We start from the raw sequence: 22,381 nt of genomic DNA, 5'->3' as shown, positions 1-22,381 counted from the left end.
AGCTGTCAGCATCAGCTGGTGGGTTGGATGTTGGGACAGAGAAACAAGAACTAAGAGCACTGCCCAGGCTTATGGTCTGAGCCCCAGGGTGGATGGGGCACTTTTTTTTTTTTTTTTTTTTTTTTTTGAGATGAAGTCTCCCTCTGTTGCCCAGCCTGGAGTACAGTGGCGTGATCTTGACTCACTGCAACCTCTGCCTCCCAGGTTCAAGCAATTCTGCTGCCTCAGCCTTCCAAGTAACTGGGAATACAAAACGTGCGCCACCACACCCGGCTGATTTTTGTATTTTGTAGTACAGAAAGGGTTCACCATGCTGGCCATGCTGGTCTTGAACTCCCGACCTCAAGTGATCCACCCACCTCGGCCTCCCAAAGTGCTGGAATTACAGGCGTGAGCCACTACACCTGGCCTATGGGGCACCTTTTATTGGGACAGGATCTCAAGGAGCAAGTTGGCCCCCTGGCAAGTTGGCAGTAGAGCCTAGGCCAGAGAATGCCAATATCCTGGGTAGCCCAGGACTTGTGCCCCCTCCCTACTACCTTCTAAAAGAGATTTGCTCCTAGAGCCTCCAGAAGGTAGACACCTTAAAATAGAAACCCTGGCTCCAAGACCAGCATCCCAGCCACTAAGTCTTTGAAATGACCTTTACACAAGGCTGAGATACCAAGACCCGTGCCTGAGATTGCCGCAGGAATGCTAATCACACATACACCCGGCAGCCTGCATGCTAGGAGATGAATCACTGCAGCCTTGACCAATGGAGTATGTATTAGCAATTAATTTTAATTGCCACCAATTAATCACTGCGGCCAAAGCTTGGTTTCTACAACCCTATTATCACCTGGGCGAAATAGTCTTTGCTCCTATGAGGAAGCAAGGATCTCCTTTTTTTCCATGGAAGTTTACTGAACCTAATAACCCCAAGATACAGCATGTGGTATCTTTCCCCAGCACATAGACAGCTCCTCATCCCAGGAGACAGCAGGGCAGCCCTGAGAGACTATGTTTCACTCTGGGGACCCTGGGTCAGGGTAGGAACTGATTTCTTTTGCAGAAGCTGAAACCTCGAACTTCAAGACTTCAGGGGCTGCGTCATGTTGAATAGATTCTCACATGGAAACATGAGGCCGGGGAAAGGAGGGTCCCCTCTACCAGAACTCAGGAAACCCTATTTTTGGCAAACTTCTCAGGTCATGCTGATAGGCAGCTGGACTGGGGAATTCGAGTTTTACATAACTCATGTCTTCACAGGGCCAGGGCACACAGGGCAGGTGGGTACAGAGTAGCTGAATGCCACGTCCTTGCCACTTTCTCTGTCAAAAAGATTCAATTGGGAAGCCTGTCATAGTACTTGAGTCACAAAGAATTTGACCCAAAAATCAGAAGAGTTTATTCATTGGTTCATTCACTGTGTAAACATTTTTTGAGTTCTTACTAAGTGCCACGTCCCAGGGAGGTACAGGGGTTGGAAAAACAGATGACTAAGCTTACAGTCGAGTAAGATATGATGAATACAGTCAAATGGGGAAGATACTGAGAGAGAGGCCTGTGTACATGACCACAGACCCCGCCAAAGGAAGGGGCATGCAGAGAGGGTTCAGAGAGGAGGTGATGGTTGAGCCAGGTCGAGGGTTAAGTGATAGAATAATGGCCCTCAAAGATGTTCACACCCTAATCCCTGGCACCTACGCATATGTTACCCTACATGGAAGAAGGGACTTTGCAGCTGTGATTACTTTAAGCGTCTTGGGATGGGGAGACTATCTTGGACTTTCCAGATAGTCCCAGTGCAATCGCAGGGTCTTTACAAGAGGGAGACAGGAGGATCTAAGTCAGAGCAGGAGATGTGACCATGGGAGCAGAGGTCGGAGTGATTGGAGGGAGGGGCCACAAGCCGAGGAAAGCAGGCTGGGAAAAGCAAGAAAACATTCCCTCCTTGCTAACACTGATTTTAGAATATCTGGCCTTCAGAACTGTAAGATACTAAATTTGAATTCTAGCTGGGTGTGGTGACTCCCGCCTCAGCCTCCCAAATTGCTGGGATTACAGGCACCCACCACCAGGCCCAGCAAATTTTTGTATTTTTAGTAGAGATGGAGTTTTACCATGTTGGCCAGACTGGTCTGGATCTCCTGGCTTCAAGCGATCCACCTGCCGCAGCATGCCAGAGTGCTGGGATTACAGGTGTGAGCCGCCTCGCCTGGCCTCCCCTCACTTTTTTTCCTGTGCAGTATTTGTTTTCCGCTTTGTTTCTTCGTTGGGACCCTGTGACATATTATCAGGTCAATCTTCTATCCATTAAAAAATTTGTTTCATTGTATAAGCATTTATTTTCCCTTTTTTCTTTATGTGTAACATCCAAATAGAACTGTCTCTTTTTTCTTATTATTATTATTGAGATGGGGTCTTGCTATGTTGCCCAGGCTAGTCTCCAGCTCCTGGGCTCAAGCGATCCTCCCGCCTCAGCTTCCCAAGTAGCTGGGATTATAGGCACACACCACCACTTAGCCATAATTCTCTTAGCCATAAAGTCTTCTGGCTAAGAATTTATTTTTGAAAGTTATTACATACTTTCCTTGGGAATCATTTTTTTATGGCCCCATGATTTTCAGCTGGATGGGTGTGGTTAGTTTATTTAACTAATTTCCTGATGTTGGAAATCTCCAAGTTGCTTCCAGTTTCATATTATAAATACAGCAGTAGTGCCTTTATTTACTTAATATCATCTACATCTGTGGTTGTTTTTTTAAGATTAGAATTCCAGAAAGGGAATTCCTGGGGCAAAGGGGATGTATTTTTTTTAAGTTTTTGATACATATTATCCAGTTGCCCTCTAGAAAGTTTACACCAGAGCACACTTCCACCAGTAACTCCTAGGGCACCCATTTTTATCATCTCCTTCACAGCTGTGAAATTTTAAAAACTGATCTTTGCTCATTTGACTGATGAGACATACCACCTTCCTTTTTTCTTTTTTGTTTTTTTGGAGACAGAGTCTCACTCTGTCACCAGGCACCAGGCTGGTGTGCAGTGGCATGATCCTGGCTCACTGCAAACTCCGCCTCCCAGGTTCAAGCAATTCTTCTGCCTCAGCCTCCCGAGTAGCTGGGACTACAGGTGCATGCCACCACGCCCAACTAATTTTTGTATTTTTTTTAGTAAAGACGGGGTTTCACCATGTTAGCCAGGATGGTCTCGATCTCTTGACCTTATGATCTGCCTGCCTCGGCCTCCCACAGTGCTGGGATTACAGGCATGACCCACCGGACCCAGCCCCACCTTGCTTTTGCTGAATATTTTAATAGTTGTGTAATATTTTGTCCAGGCAGCTGTGTCATTTTTTTTCATTGACTGGCTCCAATGGGTTTGTACATTTAGGATGTTTCCAGTGTTGGGGTTTTATCAGTTAAACTGCTGACATCACTATGCTTAGAACCTAAACTGGGCTGAGTGTGGTGGCTCACACCTGTAATCCCAACACTTTGGGAGGCCGAGGCAGGTGGATCACCTGAGGTCAGGAGTTTGAGACCAGCCTAACCAACATGGTGAAACCCGATCTCTACTAAAAATACAAAATTAGCCAGGGTTGGTAGCACATGCCTGTAATCCCAGCTACTCAGGAGGCTGAGGCAGGAGAATCGCTAGAACCCAGGAGGCGGAGGTTGCAGTGAGCCGAGATCGCGCCATTGCACTCCAGCCTGAGCAACAAGAGGGAAACTCCATCTCAAAAACAAACAAACAAACAAAAACAAAAACAAACAAAAACAGAAACCTATACTGATTCTTTCCTGGTATTGTTTCTGTCTTTCGAGGGCACTATGATGCCCGGGCCCGAGTCCTCGTTTGCCACATGACCTCCCTGCTGCAGGCGCCTTTGGAGGAGCTGGATGTCCTTGAAGAGACATTCCTGGAGAGCCTGAAGGAAATCAAAGAGGAGGAATCTGAGTAAGAAAGTTGCGCGACACCCATCAGTATCCAAGGATTTCCACCTAAGTGCACTTCGCAGATAACAGAGTCCCCTTCTCCTTTTAAGAGATGGTGCAGTGAGGTGGGAGGAATCGTGAACAGAGTCACAGCTGTAGCCCTGACTCACTGTGTGGCCTTAGCCAGCTACTTGCCCTCTCTGGGCCTCTGACCTCATATGCAAGAAGAAAAGATGAAATGGGCCGGGCACGGTGGCTTACGCCTGTAACCCCAGCACTTCGGGAGGCCAAGGCGGGTGGATCACTTGAGGTCAGGAGTTCGAGACCAGCCTGGCCAACATGATGAAACCCCAACTCTACTAAAAATACAAAAATTAGGCAAGCATGGTGGTGTGCTCCTGTAGTCCCAGCTACTTGGGATACTGAGGCAGGAGAATGGCTTGAACCTGGGAGGTACATGTTGCAGTGAACCAAGATTGTGCCACTGCAAAACGGTATGGGTGACAAAGTGAGACTCCATCTCAAAAAAAAAAGGAAAGATGGGCAGGTGCAGTGGTTCATGCCTGTAATCCTACCACTTTGGGAGACCGAGGCAGGCGGATCACCTGAGGTCAGGAGTTCAAGACCAGCCTGGCCGACGTGGTGAAACCCCATCTCTACTAAAATACAAAAATTAGCTGGGTATGATGGCGGGTGCCTGTAATAACAGCTACTTGGGAGAATCACTTAAACCTGGGAGACTGTGGTTGCAGTGAGCCGAGATTACGCCACTGCACTCTAGCTTGGGTGACTGAGCGAGACTCCATCTCAAAAAAAAAAAAAAAAAAAAAAAAAAGAAGAAGAAGAAGGAAATAAATGATTGCTAAGGGCCTTGAATCTGTGACTTTAACATCCTGGGGCCCTGACACCCTGTTCCACCTCAGGCTCTTGTAACACCTGGTCCATGGGCACAGTTGACCTGGATTCGATTCCTGTCTCTGACACCCGTCCACTGTTTGACATTGGGTGGGTGGCCTTGCTTTTCTAAAGTACAACGTTCTTATCTGTGAAACAGGAATAAGGATAGTGCCCTCCCAGGGTCATTGGGGAGAATGAATGTCTGTCTGCACATTGTAAAATGCATAGCCCAGGGCTGGCACACAGCAAGTGCTCGGTGTTGAGTCCTCTCCTTCCCCAGCATGTCCCGGAGCCATCAGTTGTAGAGTTGCTTTGCTGTCTCTGTATGGTCAAGAGTGTGTAGAAGGAAATAATCCTGGTAACTTGGCCAGAGCTCAGCTCTTTGCAGAACACCTTACACAGGATCTAATCCCAGAGCAATAAATCAATTTCAGTCACAGCCTAATCATAGATTCCTGGTAGCAGGCACATCTCCCAGCTCTGGGTTTTGTTTTCAGCTGCTGCGGTGTTCTTTGACCAGCCAGGTTACAACAGTTCAACCCACCTGGGAACTTAATCCTAAAGCAAATTGAGACCCAGAGTCACCCTCATGCTAGAGTTTGTGGAGCAAAGGAAAGGGTTATTTCTTTGAGAAAGGAGGAAACTTGGTTTGTTGAAATAAACTGTAAATGTACTAGTTTTGACTCCCAGAGTTGTGTCAGTATAGAAATACCTGGATCCATGCCAGTTACCATAATCACAAGGGCTTCTTAGGTTCTTTGGATATGTCAGAAATTTATAGGATCTTACATGCCTTGAAATTAAGGAATCTCTCAGTTATTATTGGAAATCTTGTTATCAGAGAGAAACATATTACCCGGAGCCATTTGTTCTAATAATACCAGTCATGCCAGGTCAGGGAAGGGATAAACCAGAAGGTCTAACACAGGCCAGCTCTGCCACTTACCAGCCACATGAGCTTGGCCATTATTTAACTTCTCTGAGCTTCAGCTTCCTCACCTGCAAAATGGGGCTAAGAGTAGCACCCTCCTCACAGGGTTCTTGAGGGGCCCAAATGAGTTCATATATATGTAAAGTGTTTCCTGGGACAGAGTAACTAGTCCATAAATATTATTTGCTGTTGTTAACAGTACTGTTCTAATCGTGTCATTATAGACCCTTTTATAGATGATTATAGGCCCTATTATTGTCCATGTATAGACCCTTTTCCCAGAAAAAGGCTTCGCAAATGTAATTGTTTATGTTAATTAACACATTATTGTTAATTGTTTTTGGAGACCTCTTGGATTCTGTAGTCTCTGGAAGGATCTGAGACCCAGGGAAGGCATAGCAACTGTTCAGCCAGGAGACCTGGCTCTCAGTTTGATTCTGCTACCAACTTTCTGTGTGGCCTTGAGCACATGGCTTTCCCTCCCTGGACACCAGCATCCATTTACTTTTTTTTACATAAACAATTAGGGGATTGAATGCTATGTAGATTTCTTTTAACTGTAAGGTTTTGTGTTTCCGGGAGGTGAGCTCATCACTGGGCACACCAAGGCGACTGTTTGCACTGGGTCTAGGGTATGACGTACCTGCCCTCTGCTCCTGGCTCCCCGTCTGAGCCCTAAGGCCACCCGGCTTCTCTCACCTGTTTAGAGACCTCACTTCTCCTCTCTGTCCCTCATTTCTTTATGTCTCACATGAGGATAATGGTGATATCGCTATCATAGAGTTGTTGAGATGATTAAATTACTTAACACATATCAAACCTGGGACCCACGCTTGGCACATAATAGATTCTCAGCAGTTATGAGCTAATGAGCTGCTGGAGTTGGTACTGCCCACATAGGCCTGGCGTGGTGGCTCAGTCCTGTAATCCCAGCACTTTGGGAGGCTGAGGCAAGTGGATCACCTGAGGTCAGGAGTTCTAGACCAGCCTGACCAACATGGTGAAACCCTGTCTCTACTAAAAATACAAAAACTAGCTGGGCGTGATGGCAGGTGCCTATAATCCCAGCTACTTGGGAGGCTGAGGCAGGAGAATCGCTTAAACCCAGGAGGCGGAGGTTACAGCGAGCCAAGATCACACCATTGCACTCCAGCCTGGGCAACAAGAATGAAACTCTGTCTCAAAATAATTAAAATGAAAATTAAAAATAAAAAAAGATACCATTCATATCATAAGAACGTTGGCAGCATCAGATTTTTCTTGAATGCCTACTAGATGCAGACACAAAAGGCTGTCTCATTCGATCCTCATAACAGCCCCCCAAGTGTTTCTCACAAAGAAATAAAGTCAAAGAGGTGGCATAACTTAGCCAAGGTCACACAGTTGGCCAGCAGCATCTGATTCAACCACGATGTCCACTCTGAATGGCCCTCACTGTGTCCTTCAAGGCCTGGCTGACAGTGGCAGGGTTTCTCCTTAATTCTGAAGAAAACAGGAAAGACTTATTTTATGGGGCCATCCAGGCTTTTACTAGGAAAGTGTCTATAGACCTCTCAGTGATAAGCTCTCTCTGTCAACATGAAAAAGTGATTTAAAAACAGAAGGTGATGGTGAAGATAAGGACAGGAAACACCCTTTCATGGGAGATAAGATGGCAGAGAGTAAGACTGATCTGTGGATCTATGAGATGGGCATTGCGGGTGTCATGCTCTTCAGGAGGTATCTGGCTGCAGCCTGAGATTTGGCCCAAATCTGTATGTGGTTTCAGCCTTTGTCTTCGGGCAGCTGACATGGAAATGGCAACTCAGGTTGGCTTCTGCCTTTTCAGCATGACCGTGATTGTATGACGGTGTGGGGTGCCATCGTGTCTAATCAGCAGGCAGTCAGTGATGAGAGCAAGGCTGTCATTCAGATTTAGTGTTGTTCTCTGAGTTTTCACTTCCAAGGAAAAGGAAGGAAGCATCGTAAATGTGACTCAGCGCAAACATCTCCCTTTTGCCTTCAGTATTGAGATTCAGACAATTGAAGTAATTGCAAGAGTGAAGTGCTGCAATAATGAACGATGCCTGGGAAAGCTATTTTGTGTACAAAACAATTATTAAAAATGTACAAATACTGAAATTATCAAGGAAATAGATTGGCCATTCAGCTGAACATTAGGAGAGAGCCTTAGCCAAGTAACTTTAGGGAAAATATCTTCTTTTCCAATCCACAAATGCTTATAAACTTTTCTGGGGGGAGATGGGGAGACAGAGTCTTACTCTGTCACCCAGACTGGAGTGCAGTGGCATGATCACACTCACTGCAGCCTCAACCTCACGGGCTCAAGCGATCCTCCCACTTCAGCCTTCCAAGTGGTGTGGACTACAGGTGTGCACCACCATGCCCAGCTAATTTTTTTATTTTTGTAGGGACAGGATTTCGTCCTATTGCCCAGGCTGGTCTGAAACTCCTAGGCTCAGGGGATCCTCCCACCTCAGCCTCCCAAAGTGCTAGGATTGCAGGCATGAGCCACCATGCCCAGCCTAGGTATTTTTATTTAGCTAACATGTCCATTCTGTACCTCTCTGATTTTCAGAGATGTAGACAGTGAGTTGGGGAGTATATCACCAGAGCAAAGTGGCCACCTTCAATCCTGTTGGAATAATTAGGCTCTTTACAAGAAAGATTTCCTGAGTGCCCTCTAGTTTCCAAGACCAGGGCCAGCTGCTGAGGGTGGGGAATTGGAAATGGCTTGGTCTGTGCTCTGAGAACTTAGCTCAGCAAATTTCAAACTTGAGTTACAGCAGAATCCCTGGAGGCGGAGCTTGTTACCGATATAGAATCTTCGTCCTTACACCCAGAGATTCTGCTCCGGGAAGCTGTGTTTTTAACAGGTACCCCCTGGTGATTCTGATGCCCACGCTCTGAAAATCACTGGTGTAGTATTCCAGGACAATGTGGCACAGAGGGTCAGGGGGCCAATAGTCAGGGCATCTGAGCAACCTTGGGGTTTTGGACAGTCTTCTGGAGGATGTGTCCCACCTCAGCTGACTCCTGAAGGTTGAGTAATGTTGAACCTGTTACAGGAAGGTGGGAAAGTCCTTGATGGCCAGGAGACAGCAGGTGGCTGGAGGCAGCTCAGTATTTCCCAAGGGTGATGTGTAAGTGAGGGAGTGATGAGAATTGAAGCTAGACGGGGAGACAGGGGTCAGGACACAGAGGGTGTGAGTGTCACGCTGGGGAGAGGTGACAGTGTCCTGAAGACAGCCAGGTGGGCAAGGAGGGAAGAGGAGAGGGAGGTAAGTAGTTATGGTTATATTTTTCTATTAATACATGGCATCGGCCACTGCAGTGGTGCCATCTCATCATCCATCCATGGGTCATTTGAGATTTACGTTTCCTAAGTGAGAAAAATCAAGACTCAGAAAAATTGGATGATCCAGCAAGTTCATGCTTGCCTAGTTGCACATTCTCATCATATATCGTCAGCAACTTGAATTTTTTCTTCGGCCTTGAACTCTGCTGAAAATCAGTAATCTCCAGCCTTCCACTTTGAACTGAATTAAGAGTTATCAATTATGGGTCAAGGCAATTAAGGGTCAAAGTATATCCCTAGCCTGTGTTTAGGAGGGAATTATTACAATAATAATGAAAAGAGTGATCATAGCAATAAACATATTAAATACTTACAGGATGCTAGTCACTACGCCTCAGTGTCTCTGTCTCATTTAGCCCTCACAATACCCCTGGCAATTCAATACTATTGTTATCCCCATTTGTTGGTTGAGGAAACTCAGATATGACAAGTAATTTGTGCATAGTCACAAGGTTATTAAGTGGTTCTGTCTATGGCAGGGATAGATTAGGTTTTGCTGCCATAACAAGTGACTTCCAAATAAGCCTCAGCAGCTTACAGGATTAAAAGCATATTTCTTGTTCATACTGCGTGTCCATTGCAGATTGGCTGGATTCACATTGTGGCTGGATTCACATCAATGTGGCTTAAATTCACATTGTCTTGGTTCTGGGTCCCAGGCCGACAGAGTGACCCCATCTAGATCATTGCTGGTCTCAGGGCAGAGAGAAAAAAGATTAGTCACTTTCCTGCCCTGGCTTTAAAAATTCTGCCAGTTGTCCAGGCACTGTGGCTCACACCTGTAGTCCCAGCACTTTGGGAGGCTGAGGCAGATGGATCACTTGAGCCCAGGAGTTTGAGACCAGCCTGGGCAACATGGCAAAACCCCATCTCTACAAAAAATACAAAAATTAGCCAAGCATGGTGGCACGTACCTATAGTCCCAGCTACTTGGGAGGCTGAGACAGGAGGATCACTTGAACCTGAGAGGTGGAGGTTGCAGTGAGCCAAGATCCCTCCACGGCACTCCAGCCTGGGCGGCAGAGCCAGACCTTGTCTCAAAAAAAGAAAGAAGAAAGATTCTGCCAGAAGTAACACGTATCACCTCCACTTCCAGTTTATTGGCTAAAGCTGGTCATATGACCACTCAGTTTGACAGGGCAGGCATGCATAATCTTTATGTAGAGAGGAATAACTGAATATGTGGTGAATGGTGATACAGCTACCACAACAGCAGAGCTGGGATGCATGCCTACATCCACAGAGCCTGAATCCTGACATTAGAACCTTCAATCTTGTCCAGGCACAGTGGCTCACACCTGTAATCCCGGCACTTTGGGAGGCCAAGGCGGGCAGATCACCTGAGGTCGAGAGTTCGAGACCAGCCTGACCAACATGGAGAAACCCCATCTCTACTAAAAATACAAAATTAGCCGGGCATGGTGGCACATGCCTGTAATACCAGCTATGCAGGAGGCTGAGGCAGGAGAATCACGAACCTGGGAGGCGGAGGTTGTGGTGAGCCAAGATCACGCCATTGCACTCCATTTGCACAAGAGTGAAACTCCATCTTAAAAAAAAAAAAGAGAGAGAACCCTCAATCTTGATGGCCCTCCTGCCTCCCACTGTGCTAGATGCACGTGGTTCAGCCTCATCCCGCACCACTGATGACATGAATTTCAGTCGTGGAAAACCAGCATCCATCATGTGCACAGAGATTTCTACTATTGGTTTCTGCTTCAGTGCAATGAAGTGACTGAGAAGCACTGGGCTTTACACCCAGGAGATGCTTAGGAAAAAAGTCTGTTGAGGTGAGCTGGCAGGGAACCAAAAAGCACAGTAGGTCCCCAGATGCTCAGCTCAAGTCCCATTTCATTTTTATTTTATTTTATTATTTTTGAGACAGTCTCACTCTGTTGCCCAAGCTGGAGTGCAGTGGCACAGTCTCAGCTCACTGTAACTTCTGCCTCCTGGATTCAAGTAATTTTCCTGCCTCAGCCTCCCGAGTAGCTGGGGTACAAGTGCATGACCCCACACCTAATTTTTGTAGAGACAGGGTTTCACCATATTGGCCAGGCTGGTCTCAAACTCCTGACCTCAGGTGATCTGCCTGTCTCGGCCTCCCAAAGTGTTGGGATTACAGGCATGAGCCACCACCGTACCTGGCCAAATCCCATTTCTTTTAGATGACTAGAGAAGGAGCTATTTCTCAATAAAATGTATGGATCACGAGGAAGGAGATGGGAAGGAAACAGGTACTGGTTGAGCACACACATTTTTCTGCTCACGGAGATGCGAAAGCACAGCACACCATCCGTTCTCAATAAAATTTTATTGATTGAATGAGCGAAAAGGAATGAATTTAATCCTTACAAACCAACAACTTTATAAGGTAAAAAATAGTATCTGCCTTTTCAGAAAAGAGGAAACTGAGACTTGGGGAGGTCCACTATCATGTGACATCGTCCCTGGTCACACCAAGCACTTGCAGTGTGCCCACGGCTGTGCTAAATGCTTTACAGATAATCTGTTACTGGATTCCCTCAGTCCCTGGGGAGGTGAAGACTGTTATCCCTTAATTCGTCTATAGTACAGGCACTATAACCTTACTGCTTCTTAGGATAGGATAAACCCTGTGAAGTGCAAAGCCCAGTGGCTGAGATATAAGAAGCCCTCAGTAAAGATTAACGATTTTATTCTTTGATTATCACCATGTTTTGCTATCACTCCTCACTGAGTTGTGGTTCAGACTCCAACCTCAGTTCAGAGTTCCCACTTAATAACCTGTCTGTTCCACCCACAGCAAAGGGGCCAAGGGCTGAATGTCGAGTAAGAAAATTGGGCTTCATGACTCTTGAGTGCTCACAACAGCAGTTCTCAGGGTTCACCTGACCCCAGTTCACTCTAAACATTTTCCTTTTGCTAGATTTTCTAGCATTTAAATTCCAAGTCTGAACAAGTCTAGCTATTGCTCCGAGGCCAAGGTCTCCCATCTTCACAATGATGATTCTGAAGGAAACTGATTTCCAAATGTCCTGGAGGGAGGTGGGATCGGATGGCAGGGTGGGGAGGAAAGGAGGGGAGGAGGGAGGTGACGGAGTCCGTGATTCTATTCTGTGCTGCTTCTGGGTCCATCTGCTTAAAGGTCTTCTTTGTGCTTCTCTTGCTATTATTATTTTTTGTCTTTTTATTATTCAAATTGCAACCCTCTTAGGATGGATCCATTGGGTAAGTAGCACATCCCGTGTACTGAGATTCCCTGGCTAGGTTTTAGAAAGTTTTCGGCTTTCCGTGGGCTCAGGGTGACTTTGGTACCTTACTCTGAGTGGCAGAATACCTACCCAGCATTGGCCTCTGTTTGAGGGTTGGTGTGGTGGGGATGTCTTAAGGGATCCTGGGCACAGCTGGCCCTAAAGACCAGCCTTTTCTCCCTCAGAATGGCCGAGGCATCCCGGAAAAAGAAAGAAAACCGGAGGAAATGGAAGCGTTATCTCCTGATAGGCCTGGCGACTGTCGGAGGCGGAACGGTGATTGGTGAGTCCAGCTGGAGATTGTGGCACGGGTCCGGGTTTTGCAGACAGAGCAGTGATGCCGGACTGTGGGTGACAGTAGAGAGCGCAGGGGCTCAGCTGGGAGGTGGCCCCTGGCATGTGGTGGGTGCCAGTGAGTAGTCAGTGTGCTCCTCCGCACTGCCAGGAGCTTCCATGCCAGGCAGTAGGTAGCTGAGAGGTGAGAGCTCATCCAGCCACATTTTTACTCCCACTTGAAACTGCCGCTTTTCCCACAGGTGTGACGGGAGGTCTAGCTGCACCCCTTGTTGCCGCTGGAGCAGCAACGATTATTGGCAGCGCGGGGGCAGCAGCTCTGGGCTCAGCAGCCGGCATAGCCGTCATGACCTCGCTCTTCGGTGCAGCTGGAGCTGGCCTGACGGGTAAGGTTCAAAAGGAATGATGGGTTCAGAGGAATTTTCAGCCAGGATGGCCCAATTCCTAAAAGGACATGCCTGGATTCTCACCAGCAGTGGCTCCCTGGGAGACAGAGGAGACGTGGCTTTTCTCACTCTGGGTCCCAGCCTTCCTTAGAGCTCGGGTGGGTCAGGGAAAGGGCTAAGTTTGAGAAGCTGTTTTTTTCTCCATGCACCTTATGTGTACTTCCCTGAAAAAGGCTCTAATTGAACCTGCTTCCACCATCCAGAAGTATCCATGCTTGGGCTTCCTTGTGTTTAGAGAGAACAGGGCTATGTTTCCATGACCGGCGTCACCTGGTCAGAGTTTTTTCAAGTGATGTGTGTCAGCAGCAGCCCCTCTCCCACTCCCCGCCACCCCATCACACACAGACATTCCTGTTCAACTCCCCAAGACGAGTGTTGCTCACCTGCCAAGACTCTTGGTCCATTTGATTCACTCTTACTAAGTGGAGCGTGTTCTACTCTTGGTCCGTTTGATTCGCTCTTACTAAGTGGAGCATGTTCTACCCCTGCAATGTGTGGGCAGAAGAAAAGAAACAGAACCAGGATGGAGCGATGGGTAAGAGCCTGGGCTCTGAGGTCAAAAGCAGCTCTACCACTCGGGGGCTGGCCAGCCCCGGCAGCTTCTTGCTTTCGTCTGTCATCAGGGACGATAATGGAACCCACCTTAATAAGTTTAAATACAAAAATGTGTTTTTCCAGGGGTAGGGCACACAGGTGGCGCTTACTGTGTGCGTATGTGAGCACAGACAGCCACCCTGATGTTCCCCGGGGCCCCAGTCACCTCCATTCTCTTTCTGGGATATGGGTCTTTAGGATACAAGATGAAGAAGCGAGTGGGAGCCATTGAAGAGTTCACGTTCCTGCCTCTGACAGAGGGTAGGCAGCTGCACATCACCGTTGCCATCACCGGGTGGCTCGCATCTGGCAAATACCGTGAGTACCAGGAGGACCAGAGTGGAGGAGGGTGGGCCGTGGTGGGCTAGGCCAGACCCTGGGCTAAGTTTTTGGCCGTGCATGTCTCCAGGGAGCAGGTATAGGGAGCCCCATTTTGCAGAGGAAGAAACAGGCTCTGAGAGGTGAGGCGACTTCATCTCGCATCTATCTACCTGCCCATCATCTCTCCCTCCATCTTTCCACCTACCCAGTCACTCAACCACCTGTTCATCCACCCACCCATCCATCCACCCTTCTACCTATCCACCCATCTGCCACCCACCTGTTCATCCATCTACCCACCTATTTATCCACCCTTCTATCTATCCATCCATCCATCTACTCTTCTACCTATCCACCCATTTGCCCACCCACCTGTCCACCCACCCATCAACCCATCCATCCATCCACACTCCTACCTATCTGTCCATCCACCCACTCATCCATTCATCTATCCACCCTTCTACCTATCTACCCATCCGCCCACCCACCTGTCCACCCACGCATCAACCCATCCATCCATCCACACTTCTACCTATCTATCCATCCACCCACCCATCCACCTACCCATTCTTCTACCCTTCTATCTATCCATCCATCCATCTACTCTTCTACTTGTCTACTAATCCACCCACCCACCTGTCCATCTACCCACCCACCTATCCATCCAACCATCTGCCTATCCATCCATCCATCTACCCACCCATCTATCCATCCATCCATCCACCCATCCACCCATCCACCTATCTGTCCATCTAGCAGTATTTGTAGAGTGCTATACTTACTGTGTGTCATACACTGAACCAGGCCCTAGGAATTCAGTGGTGAGCAGCACAACCATGGCCTCAACTCCCATGGAACATACCACCCGCAATAGAAGACAGACAGAGTAACTAAATGGGAGCTTTATGGATGGCACAGTAAGGGAAGCACAGGGCGCTTCTGAGGAAGATTCTGAAGGAAGTGACTTTTAGGCTAAGGGCTGGCTGGGAGTTAGCCCAATGAAGCAGGAGCAGAAAGTGTATTCCAAGCAAAGGGACAGCATGTGCAAAGGCCCAGTGATCTGAAAGAACCAAAAGAACACAGGATGGCTGCAGCAGGCAGCCAGAAGGCAGGAGTGGTGTCTAGTTGTGACACAAACATTAGTCCCCTTGGCTGTTCTAAGTTGAACATGCATATTTTGGGGATTCTAGCCAGGGTGGCATCGAGGACTTACACTATGGTCCACTTGTACCTGACTCACCTCTGCAAGTGCCCAGCAAGAGGCTCAACAAACAGTGCATCCCTTAGAGAAAGAGCAGAGTGGGCACGGGAATCCTAAATGCCCCAACCTGGCCACTCAGGCACGCCTGCCCAGAGCCTCCTGGGTTCCCAAGTCTCTGACCTGAGGGCAGAAGCTGCAGATCTGCCAAACTGCATAGAAGAAAGCCCAGTGAGAAATACTTAGAGGTGTCACCAGGCACCAGGGTCTTATTGGTGTGTGACTGCCAGGCCCCACCCCCGCACAGAGGTCCCTGATGTTCAGTGAGCGCCTGGTTCACACCTACCCTGAGTCTGGCATTTTACCAGCACAGTAGGAACTTGGTGTGGTTACCTCCTAGAAACCTCACTTCCACCCTCCGAGGTGGGGCTGTTCGGACCCTGATCTGTTGCAAGAGGAACCCTAGAGGAACCCTGGCAGGGGAGTAGCAGATGCAGAATTCAAACCCAGGTCTCCTGATGCAACGTCCAGGGTTTCCTTTCATTTGTTTGCATTTTACTGTGCTACAGAAAAGAGCAAGAACAAGAGTCCAGGTAAAGGAATTTGCAAGTCTGGTCAGCATGGAAAGCAAACCCCTTTCTCCATTTTGCCCCAATATGTTCAGTTTGCGCCAGGTTAAATGTCAAGTTCATTTGTGGATGAGGAAAGTCTTTGATCTCCAGCAGCCTGATGTGGTGTGGTACCCAGGGAGAGGGCTGGGTAAAAGAAATATAACCAAGCTATATAAAGTTTCAGAAGGGAAAAAAAAAAATCACATACTCCTACCTCCTTGAGAGCCAGGAAAAGAAGCCTTATCATCACAGGGTTGCTTTTCCATGTGATAGGAATAATTGAACTTTCTTTGGCCCACCCCTTTATTAATCATGATTATGTACAATAAAGATAAAAACTTTGTAGCCAACCACTTTTTACAGACCAAGCCCTTTGTATGCCCTGGCTCACTTAGCTCCTCACTTCAGTCCAGGGAAGTGGGTGTCATTCGCACTCCCATTTTCCAGATGAGGAAACTGAGGCTCGTAAGGGGTGCCCAGGGTCACCCAGCTAGTCAGGGGCAGGGGCAGGATTCACCCCCTTCTGTCTGGCTCCACAGCCCATATTCTCGGCCACGGGACAACACAATGCAGTACGGCACTTTACAGTTTATACAACAGCTTTTAAGCAGCATCTCATGTGATCCCCACTACACCTGTGAGTCAAATGTCATTATTTCATCCTTACAAATGTGGAAACCAAGGGTCAGAAGGGCACTGTGCCTTGCTGTGGGTCACAGCAGCAGAAGCCCTGAAGCTGGGTTCGGAACCCAGGCCGATATCAGGCCCGTGCTCCCTCCATCCTGTGCCTGTCTCCTCTCTCAGGGCTGACTGTCACCTTATCCATAGTTAGAGGCAATTGATCCCCAAATTGTTGCAGAGCTGAGACAGGGTCCCCACAGAGGGAGGGGAGCAGCTGCAGGGTTGTCTTTGTGTAGATGTGGCACCTTGCAGCTGAGGATGAGCTTTGGGGCAGGCAGGTGAAGGCCTGAGGTTGATGCTCGGAACCTGCAGGCCCTGGGAAGCTGGCCCTACCCCTCCGTTCCTCTATCATGTTTAATGAGCACTCACTGTGCGTCACATCCCCAGGCTTTGGGAATATAGTGCTTGGCGAAACAGACTATAGGAGAGGCACACGTCAGAGGATGCAAAAATAGCATATAATTACAGTCTGTGATAAGAACTTATGGGGAAAAGTGGAGGGTACATTTGACTTGTCAGAGGAGCTGGGAGGCCTCCCCACAGAATAGGCAATTGGACTGGAATCTCAAGGACAAGTGACAGTGATTTAGGGGAACTGATGTCCAATCCAGGAGCTGATGAAAGGTTTTAGGCAGGAGTGGGAGAAGATTTGTGTTTTGAAAAGGTCACTTGTGCCAGGTGTGGTGGTTCACGCCTGTAATCCCAGCAGTTTGGGAGGCCGAGGCGGGTGGATCACTTGAGGTCAGGAGTTCGAGACCAACCTGGCAAACGTGATGAAACACTGTCTGTACTAAAAATACAAAAAGATCAGCCAGGTATGGTGGCAGGCACCTGTAATCCCAGCTACTCAGGAGGCTGAGGCAGGAAAATCACTTGAACCCAGGAAGTGGAGGTTGCAGTGAGCGGAGATGGCACCACTGCACTCCAGCCTGGGAAACAAGAGCAAAAGTCTTGTCAGAAAAGAAAAGTCACTTGGGCCACAAGCAGAAATGCATGGGGGCCAGATTAGGGGCCCCTCTGTTCTCCTATCCTGAAGGCAGCCAGGTGGGCAAGGAAGGAGGGGAAGAGGAAGGCAGGTGTCATGGTTACACTTTCCGACTTGACATCAGTTGCTACAGCGGTGCCATCTCATCCTCCTTCCGTGGGTCATTTGATATTTACATTTTCTCAGTGAGAAAAATAAGGCTCAGAAAAATTGGATGAACCAGCAAGATCAAGACAGAGCGGGGCTCCAACACCTCTTCCTCAAATGTCTAGCCATCTCCCAGGCCACGTTTGTCAAATCAAGATGCCGCAGGCTCACAGCACCATGCTGCTTGTCCCGTTGTATGCTCTCATCGTTTGTCATGAGCAACTTAATGCCAGAATTATTTCAGCATGAGAGAAAATAACCCTTTACCTATATCACAGTGCAAACATACTTCATTCTTACACCTACCCTATGCGGGGAGATAAACCATCTCCCCGCTTCACATAGAAGCAAAGTAAGGCTTAAGGTGGGGTAGTGATGTATCCAAGGGCACCCGGCTTCTAGTGAATGCAGGAGCTGGGATTCAAGCCCCAGCCTGCCGACTCACTGGGCCACACAGAGCTCCAGTAGCTCTGCTGATAGTGGCCACTCACTGGCAGGGGGTGGGCCTCTTGTCTTCGACACAAGGGTGAGTGGTCCTGTTGCTGCTTGTCTGGGGTAGTGGGTGGGTCATCCTCTGCCACAGACAAGAGAGACTTCAGCTGCCTGTGATCTTCCCTAGGTACCTTCAGTGCCCCGTGGGCCGCGCTGGCCCACAGCCGCGAGCAGTACTGCCTGGCCTGGGAGGCCAAGTACCTGATGGAGCTCGGCAACGCCCTGGAGACCATCCTCAGTGGGCTCGCCAACGTGGTGGCCCAGGAGGCCCTGAAGTACACAGTGTTGTCAGGTTAGCTTCCCCTCTGTCCCCCAACAACATCATCCTCACTGCCTTCATCCCACAGCGGTACCATAGTTTTGCATGCCCGCTGGGCACACACCATGCTGGACCCTAGGAACACAGAGAGAGGTTAAGGCCACATTCCTGTCTGGGAGTTTATGATACCTATAGAGAGAAGACAGGTAAACAGCCAATCACATGATCTGTCAGTTAGCTACTGCCACATGACAAGCCACCCCAAAACACCCTGGAGTGTTTACTGTAGTAGCTTAGGAGGCTGGAGTTGGTGGATCTTACGTGGGCCTGTGGGTCAGCCGACCATCCACTGATCAATGCCAGCCTTGTCTGGGGCAACTCGGCTCTGCTCCATTCATCTGTCATCCTCTTCCTGGGATGAGCAGGCTAGCCCACGTCAGTGATAGAAGCCCGAGAGGCTAGCCCTGATGTACAAGTCCATTTCAAGCCTCACATCTACCACTGTCTTTGACAAAAGCAAGTCACATGGCTGAGTCTAGAGGGGATGGGCAGGGCAGGGGGCCCCACTGCAGAGTTATGAGACAAAGTAGAAGGGTCCAGGGTATGGAGATGAATTGGGGCCATCTTTGGGATCTCACACATGACAAGGGCTTCAGCAGAAGGGATTAAGTCCGTCTATCAGAAATCCATGTTTCAGATTTTTTTGCTGTTTGGCATTTTGACAATACTCGGCAAGCCTGCAGGTCCAAGTTAGAGACTGCATGCATTTATTTGAGCATCTGTTGGCCAGTCACTTCCCTAGTAGGACCCTAGGATGGGAGCCATTCCCTTCATCACTGCTATCCCACCTCCCCAGGCATTGTGGCTGCCCTGACCTGGCCAGCCTCACTCCTCAGTGTCGCCAATGTCATCGACAACCCCTGGGGGGTGTGTCTCCATCGATCAGCAGAGGTTGGCAAGCACCTGGCCCACATCCTGCTTTCCCGGCAGCAGGTACTTGGGAATGGCTGTGTGGGGTGGCACAGGGCACAAGGGGAAGTCAGGGGCTGACTTATGCACAGACATGAGCCTTAGAGGCAAGGCCACTTGGAGGCAACCCAGTGGTTTTGGGGAAGTGAACTCCAGTTCAAGTAATGAATGTGTCCTAGGATGAACAGTAAGAATTAAAGACTCTACAGCTCTAGCAGATATTTAGGTGAGGACTGAATAACAGGGGCATCTCCAGGTAGGAACAAGTCTGGGGGGACTCTGGCATAAGCAAAAGTGGCTCCTGTGTATCAGCTCTTCATTCAAGAGTTTAGGATAATCGGGCTCATTTGGGCAATGTTTCAGTGGAAATCTCTGACTCTGTTTGCAGTGAAGCCAGTAAAGTGAATGAGTCCAGGTGTCTCAGCTGGCCACAAATAGAATTCCCACATGCTGGTGCCCTGGTGTTCCTTCCCAGAAGTGTAAAGCTACTTTGTGAGGTCATCTTCGGTGGTCTAAATACCGTGTAAAATGGTTAGAAAGAGAAATCATCATAATACTTGTAAATTTTGAATCTAGCAAAGATGTACTTACCAAGAGAATAAAACCATCCTCTTCAAAGTAAACTTGAATGAATGGAGACAAAAGCTTGAGAAATAGTACCAGAAATGACTGCATTGTCAGGACTTGTTTTGGCTGCAAGTGGGAGAAAACCCAGAATAACAGCAGCTTAAACAAGGTAGAAGTTGATTTTCCTGGAGAAGTCTAGCAAGGTTGTCTAATAGGCTGCTGTGGTGCAGAGGCCCAGGTTCCTGCTACCTTGTTGCTCTGTAGTCTTGACCTTGTATCCAAGATGGCATCATCTGAGCTCCAAGGAGCAGGAGAAAGGAAGAACTGAAGAAGAAACAGCAAACCTTGCAACATTTCAGTTGAGGTCTGCTGGCCAGAGCCTAGTCACATGACCATTCCTAGCTGCCACAGCAGCTGGGAAATACAGTCCTTATTCTGTGCGACGATGAACCCAGCTGAAATTCAGTTACTATATATAGAAAAAAAGAGAGGATGAGGCCAGGCGTGGTGGCTCACGCCTGTAATCCCAGCACTTTGGAAGGCTGAGGCGGGCAGATTGAGCTCAGGAGTTCAAGACCAGTCTGGATAACATGGTGAAACCCCATCTCTACTAAAATACAAAAAAAAAAAAAAAAATTAGCCAGGCGTGGCAGCGTGCACCTGTAGTCCCAGCTACTCGGGAGGCTGAGGCAGGAGAATTGCAAAAACCAGCGAGCCGAGATTGAGCCACTGCACTCCAGCCTGGGCGACAGCACGACTGTGTCTTAAAAAAAAAAAAAAGAAAAAGAGGATGGATATTGAGGGATGACAACTAGCAGTTTCTGCCCTGCAGGTAAATTGCTTGAGAAACTGGCCACCCCCTTCAAAATCCCTGTGTCTTTGTCAAAAGACATAGAAAAGTCCTTTGGCAGGCTTGACTCTAAGGCAAAGGCCAAAGTGACATTGGCTTAGATGAGATAGAAGTTTGTTCTCCCCAAAGTAACAGCCTGAGTATCAGCATCTGGGGCCAGGTGATCTGTTCGTTTCCTACTGCCACTGTAACAAATTACCACAAATTTACCAGCTGAAAACAAATTTACTATTTTACAGCTCTGGAGGTCAAAAGGCAAAAATGCATACCTTAGGGAAGCTCCCCTTTCCTTGCCTTTGCCAGCTTCCAAAGGCCCAAATCCTTCACCATTAAAGCCAGAAGTGTAACACTCTGAAATCCTTCTCTCTGTTCCTCAGTTTCCATCATCACATCACTATCTAACTGACTCCTGCCTCCCTCTTATAGGGACCCTTGTGATTACCTTGGCTCCTCCCAGATAGTCCAGAATAATCTCCCCATCTAAAGATCTGTAACTTAATCACATCTGCAAAAACCTTTTGTCGGCCTGGTGGGCGAGGTGGTTCACACCTATAATCCTAGCACTTTGGGAGGCCAAGGTGGGCAGATTGCCTGAGCCCAAGAGTTCAAGACCAGGCTGGGCAACAAAATAAACCCTGTCTCCACAAAAAAATGCAGAAATTAGCTGGGTGTGATGGTTTATACCTGTAGTCCCAGCTGTTTGGGAGGCTGAGGTGGGAGGATCTCTGGACTCCAGGAAGTGGAAGCTGCAATAAGCTGTGATCGCATCACCGCACTCCAGCCTGGGTGACAGAGCGGGACCCTACCTCAAATAAATAACAAAGGCCCGGCTGGGCACAGTGGCTCATGCCTGTAATCCCAGCACTTTGGAAGGGCAAGGTGGGCGGATCACCTGAGGTCAGGAGTTTAAGACCAGGCTGGCCAACATGGTGAAACGCTGTCTCCACTAAAAATATAAAAATCAGCTGGGCAAGGTAGTGTGCACCTGTAATCCCATCTACTCGAGTGGCTGAGGCAGAAGACTCACTTGACCTGGGAGGCAGAGGTTGCAGTGATCCCAGATCATACCACTGCACTCCAGCCTGGGCAACAGTGAGACTCTGTCTCAAAAATAAATAAATAGGCCAGCTGCCGGCTCATGCCTATAATCCCAGCTCTTTGGGAGGCCGAGGCAGGTGGATCATTTGAGGTCAGGAGTTCGAGAACAGATTGGCCAACATGGTAAAACCCTGTCTCTACTAAAAATGAAAGTAAAATTAGCTGAGTGTGGTGTCAGGCGCCTGTAGTCCCAGCCACTGGGGAGGCTGAGGCAGGAGACTTGCCTGAGCCCGGGAGGTGGAGGTTGCAGTGAGTCGAGATCGTGCCACTGCACTTCATTCAGCCTGGGCAACAGAGCAAGACTACATCTCAACAAACAAACAGACCCTTTGCTATACAAGGCAACATTCACAGGTTCCAGGGATTAGGATGAAGTCATCCGTGGGTGGGTGTTATTCTGTCTCCCACATGGGCAGCTTCATAATATTAGGAGCCCAGCTTCCTTCACTCTTGTGGCCTCTCCTCCTGAGCACACTGGGCTTTTCTCTCTCTCTCTCTCTCTCTCTCTCTCTCTCTCTCTCTCTCTCTCT

At 48.4% G+C, this 22,381-nt stretch overlaps 1 protein-coding gene across 6 annotated transcripts in view; it reads left to right on the top strand.

Annotated features, from left to right (window-relative positions):
- The window catches only part of TMCO4 (transmembrane and coiled-coil domains 4), a 108,830-nt gene that overhangs the window by 34,910 nt on the left and 51,539 nt on the right, over positions 1-22,381 (top strand). For 5 of the 6 annotated variants that reach the window (XM_032300648.1, XM_032300650.1, XM_032300651.1 and 2 more), the window contains 6 exons: positions 3,813-3,945; positions 12,525-12,622; positions 12,876-13,019; positions 13,872-13,991; positions 18,236-18,400; positions 19,224-19,360. In XM_032300648.1, the coding sequence (XP_032156539.1) occupies positions 3,813-3,945; positions 12,525-12,622; positions 12,876-13,019; positions 13,872-13,991; positions 18,236-18,400; positions 19,224-19,360 (797 nt within the window). The remainder of the gene's footprint in view (positions 1-3,812; positions 3,946-12,524; positions 12,623-12,875; positions 13,020-13,871; positions 13,992-18,235; positions 18,401-19,223; positions 19,361-22,381) is intronic. The other variant, XM_032300653.1, reaches the window with a different exon arrangement.

This window comes from Sapajus apella, unplaced genomic scaffold, assembly GCF_009761245.1.
Source record: "Sapajus apella isolate SASKATOON/1434 unplaced genomic scaffold, GSC_monkey_1.0 scaffold43, whole genome shotgun sequence".
NCBI lineage: Eukaryota > Metazoa > Chordata > Mammalia > Primates > Cebidae > Sapajus > Sapajus apella.
Note: the sequence above shows the minus strand (reverse complement) of the source record. Positions and strands in the feature narration are given on the sequence as shown.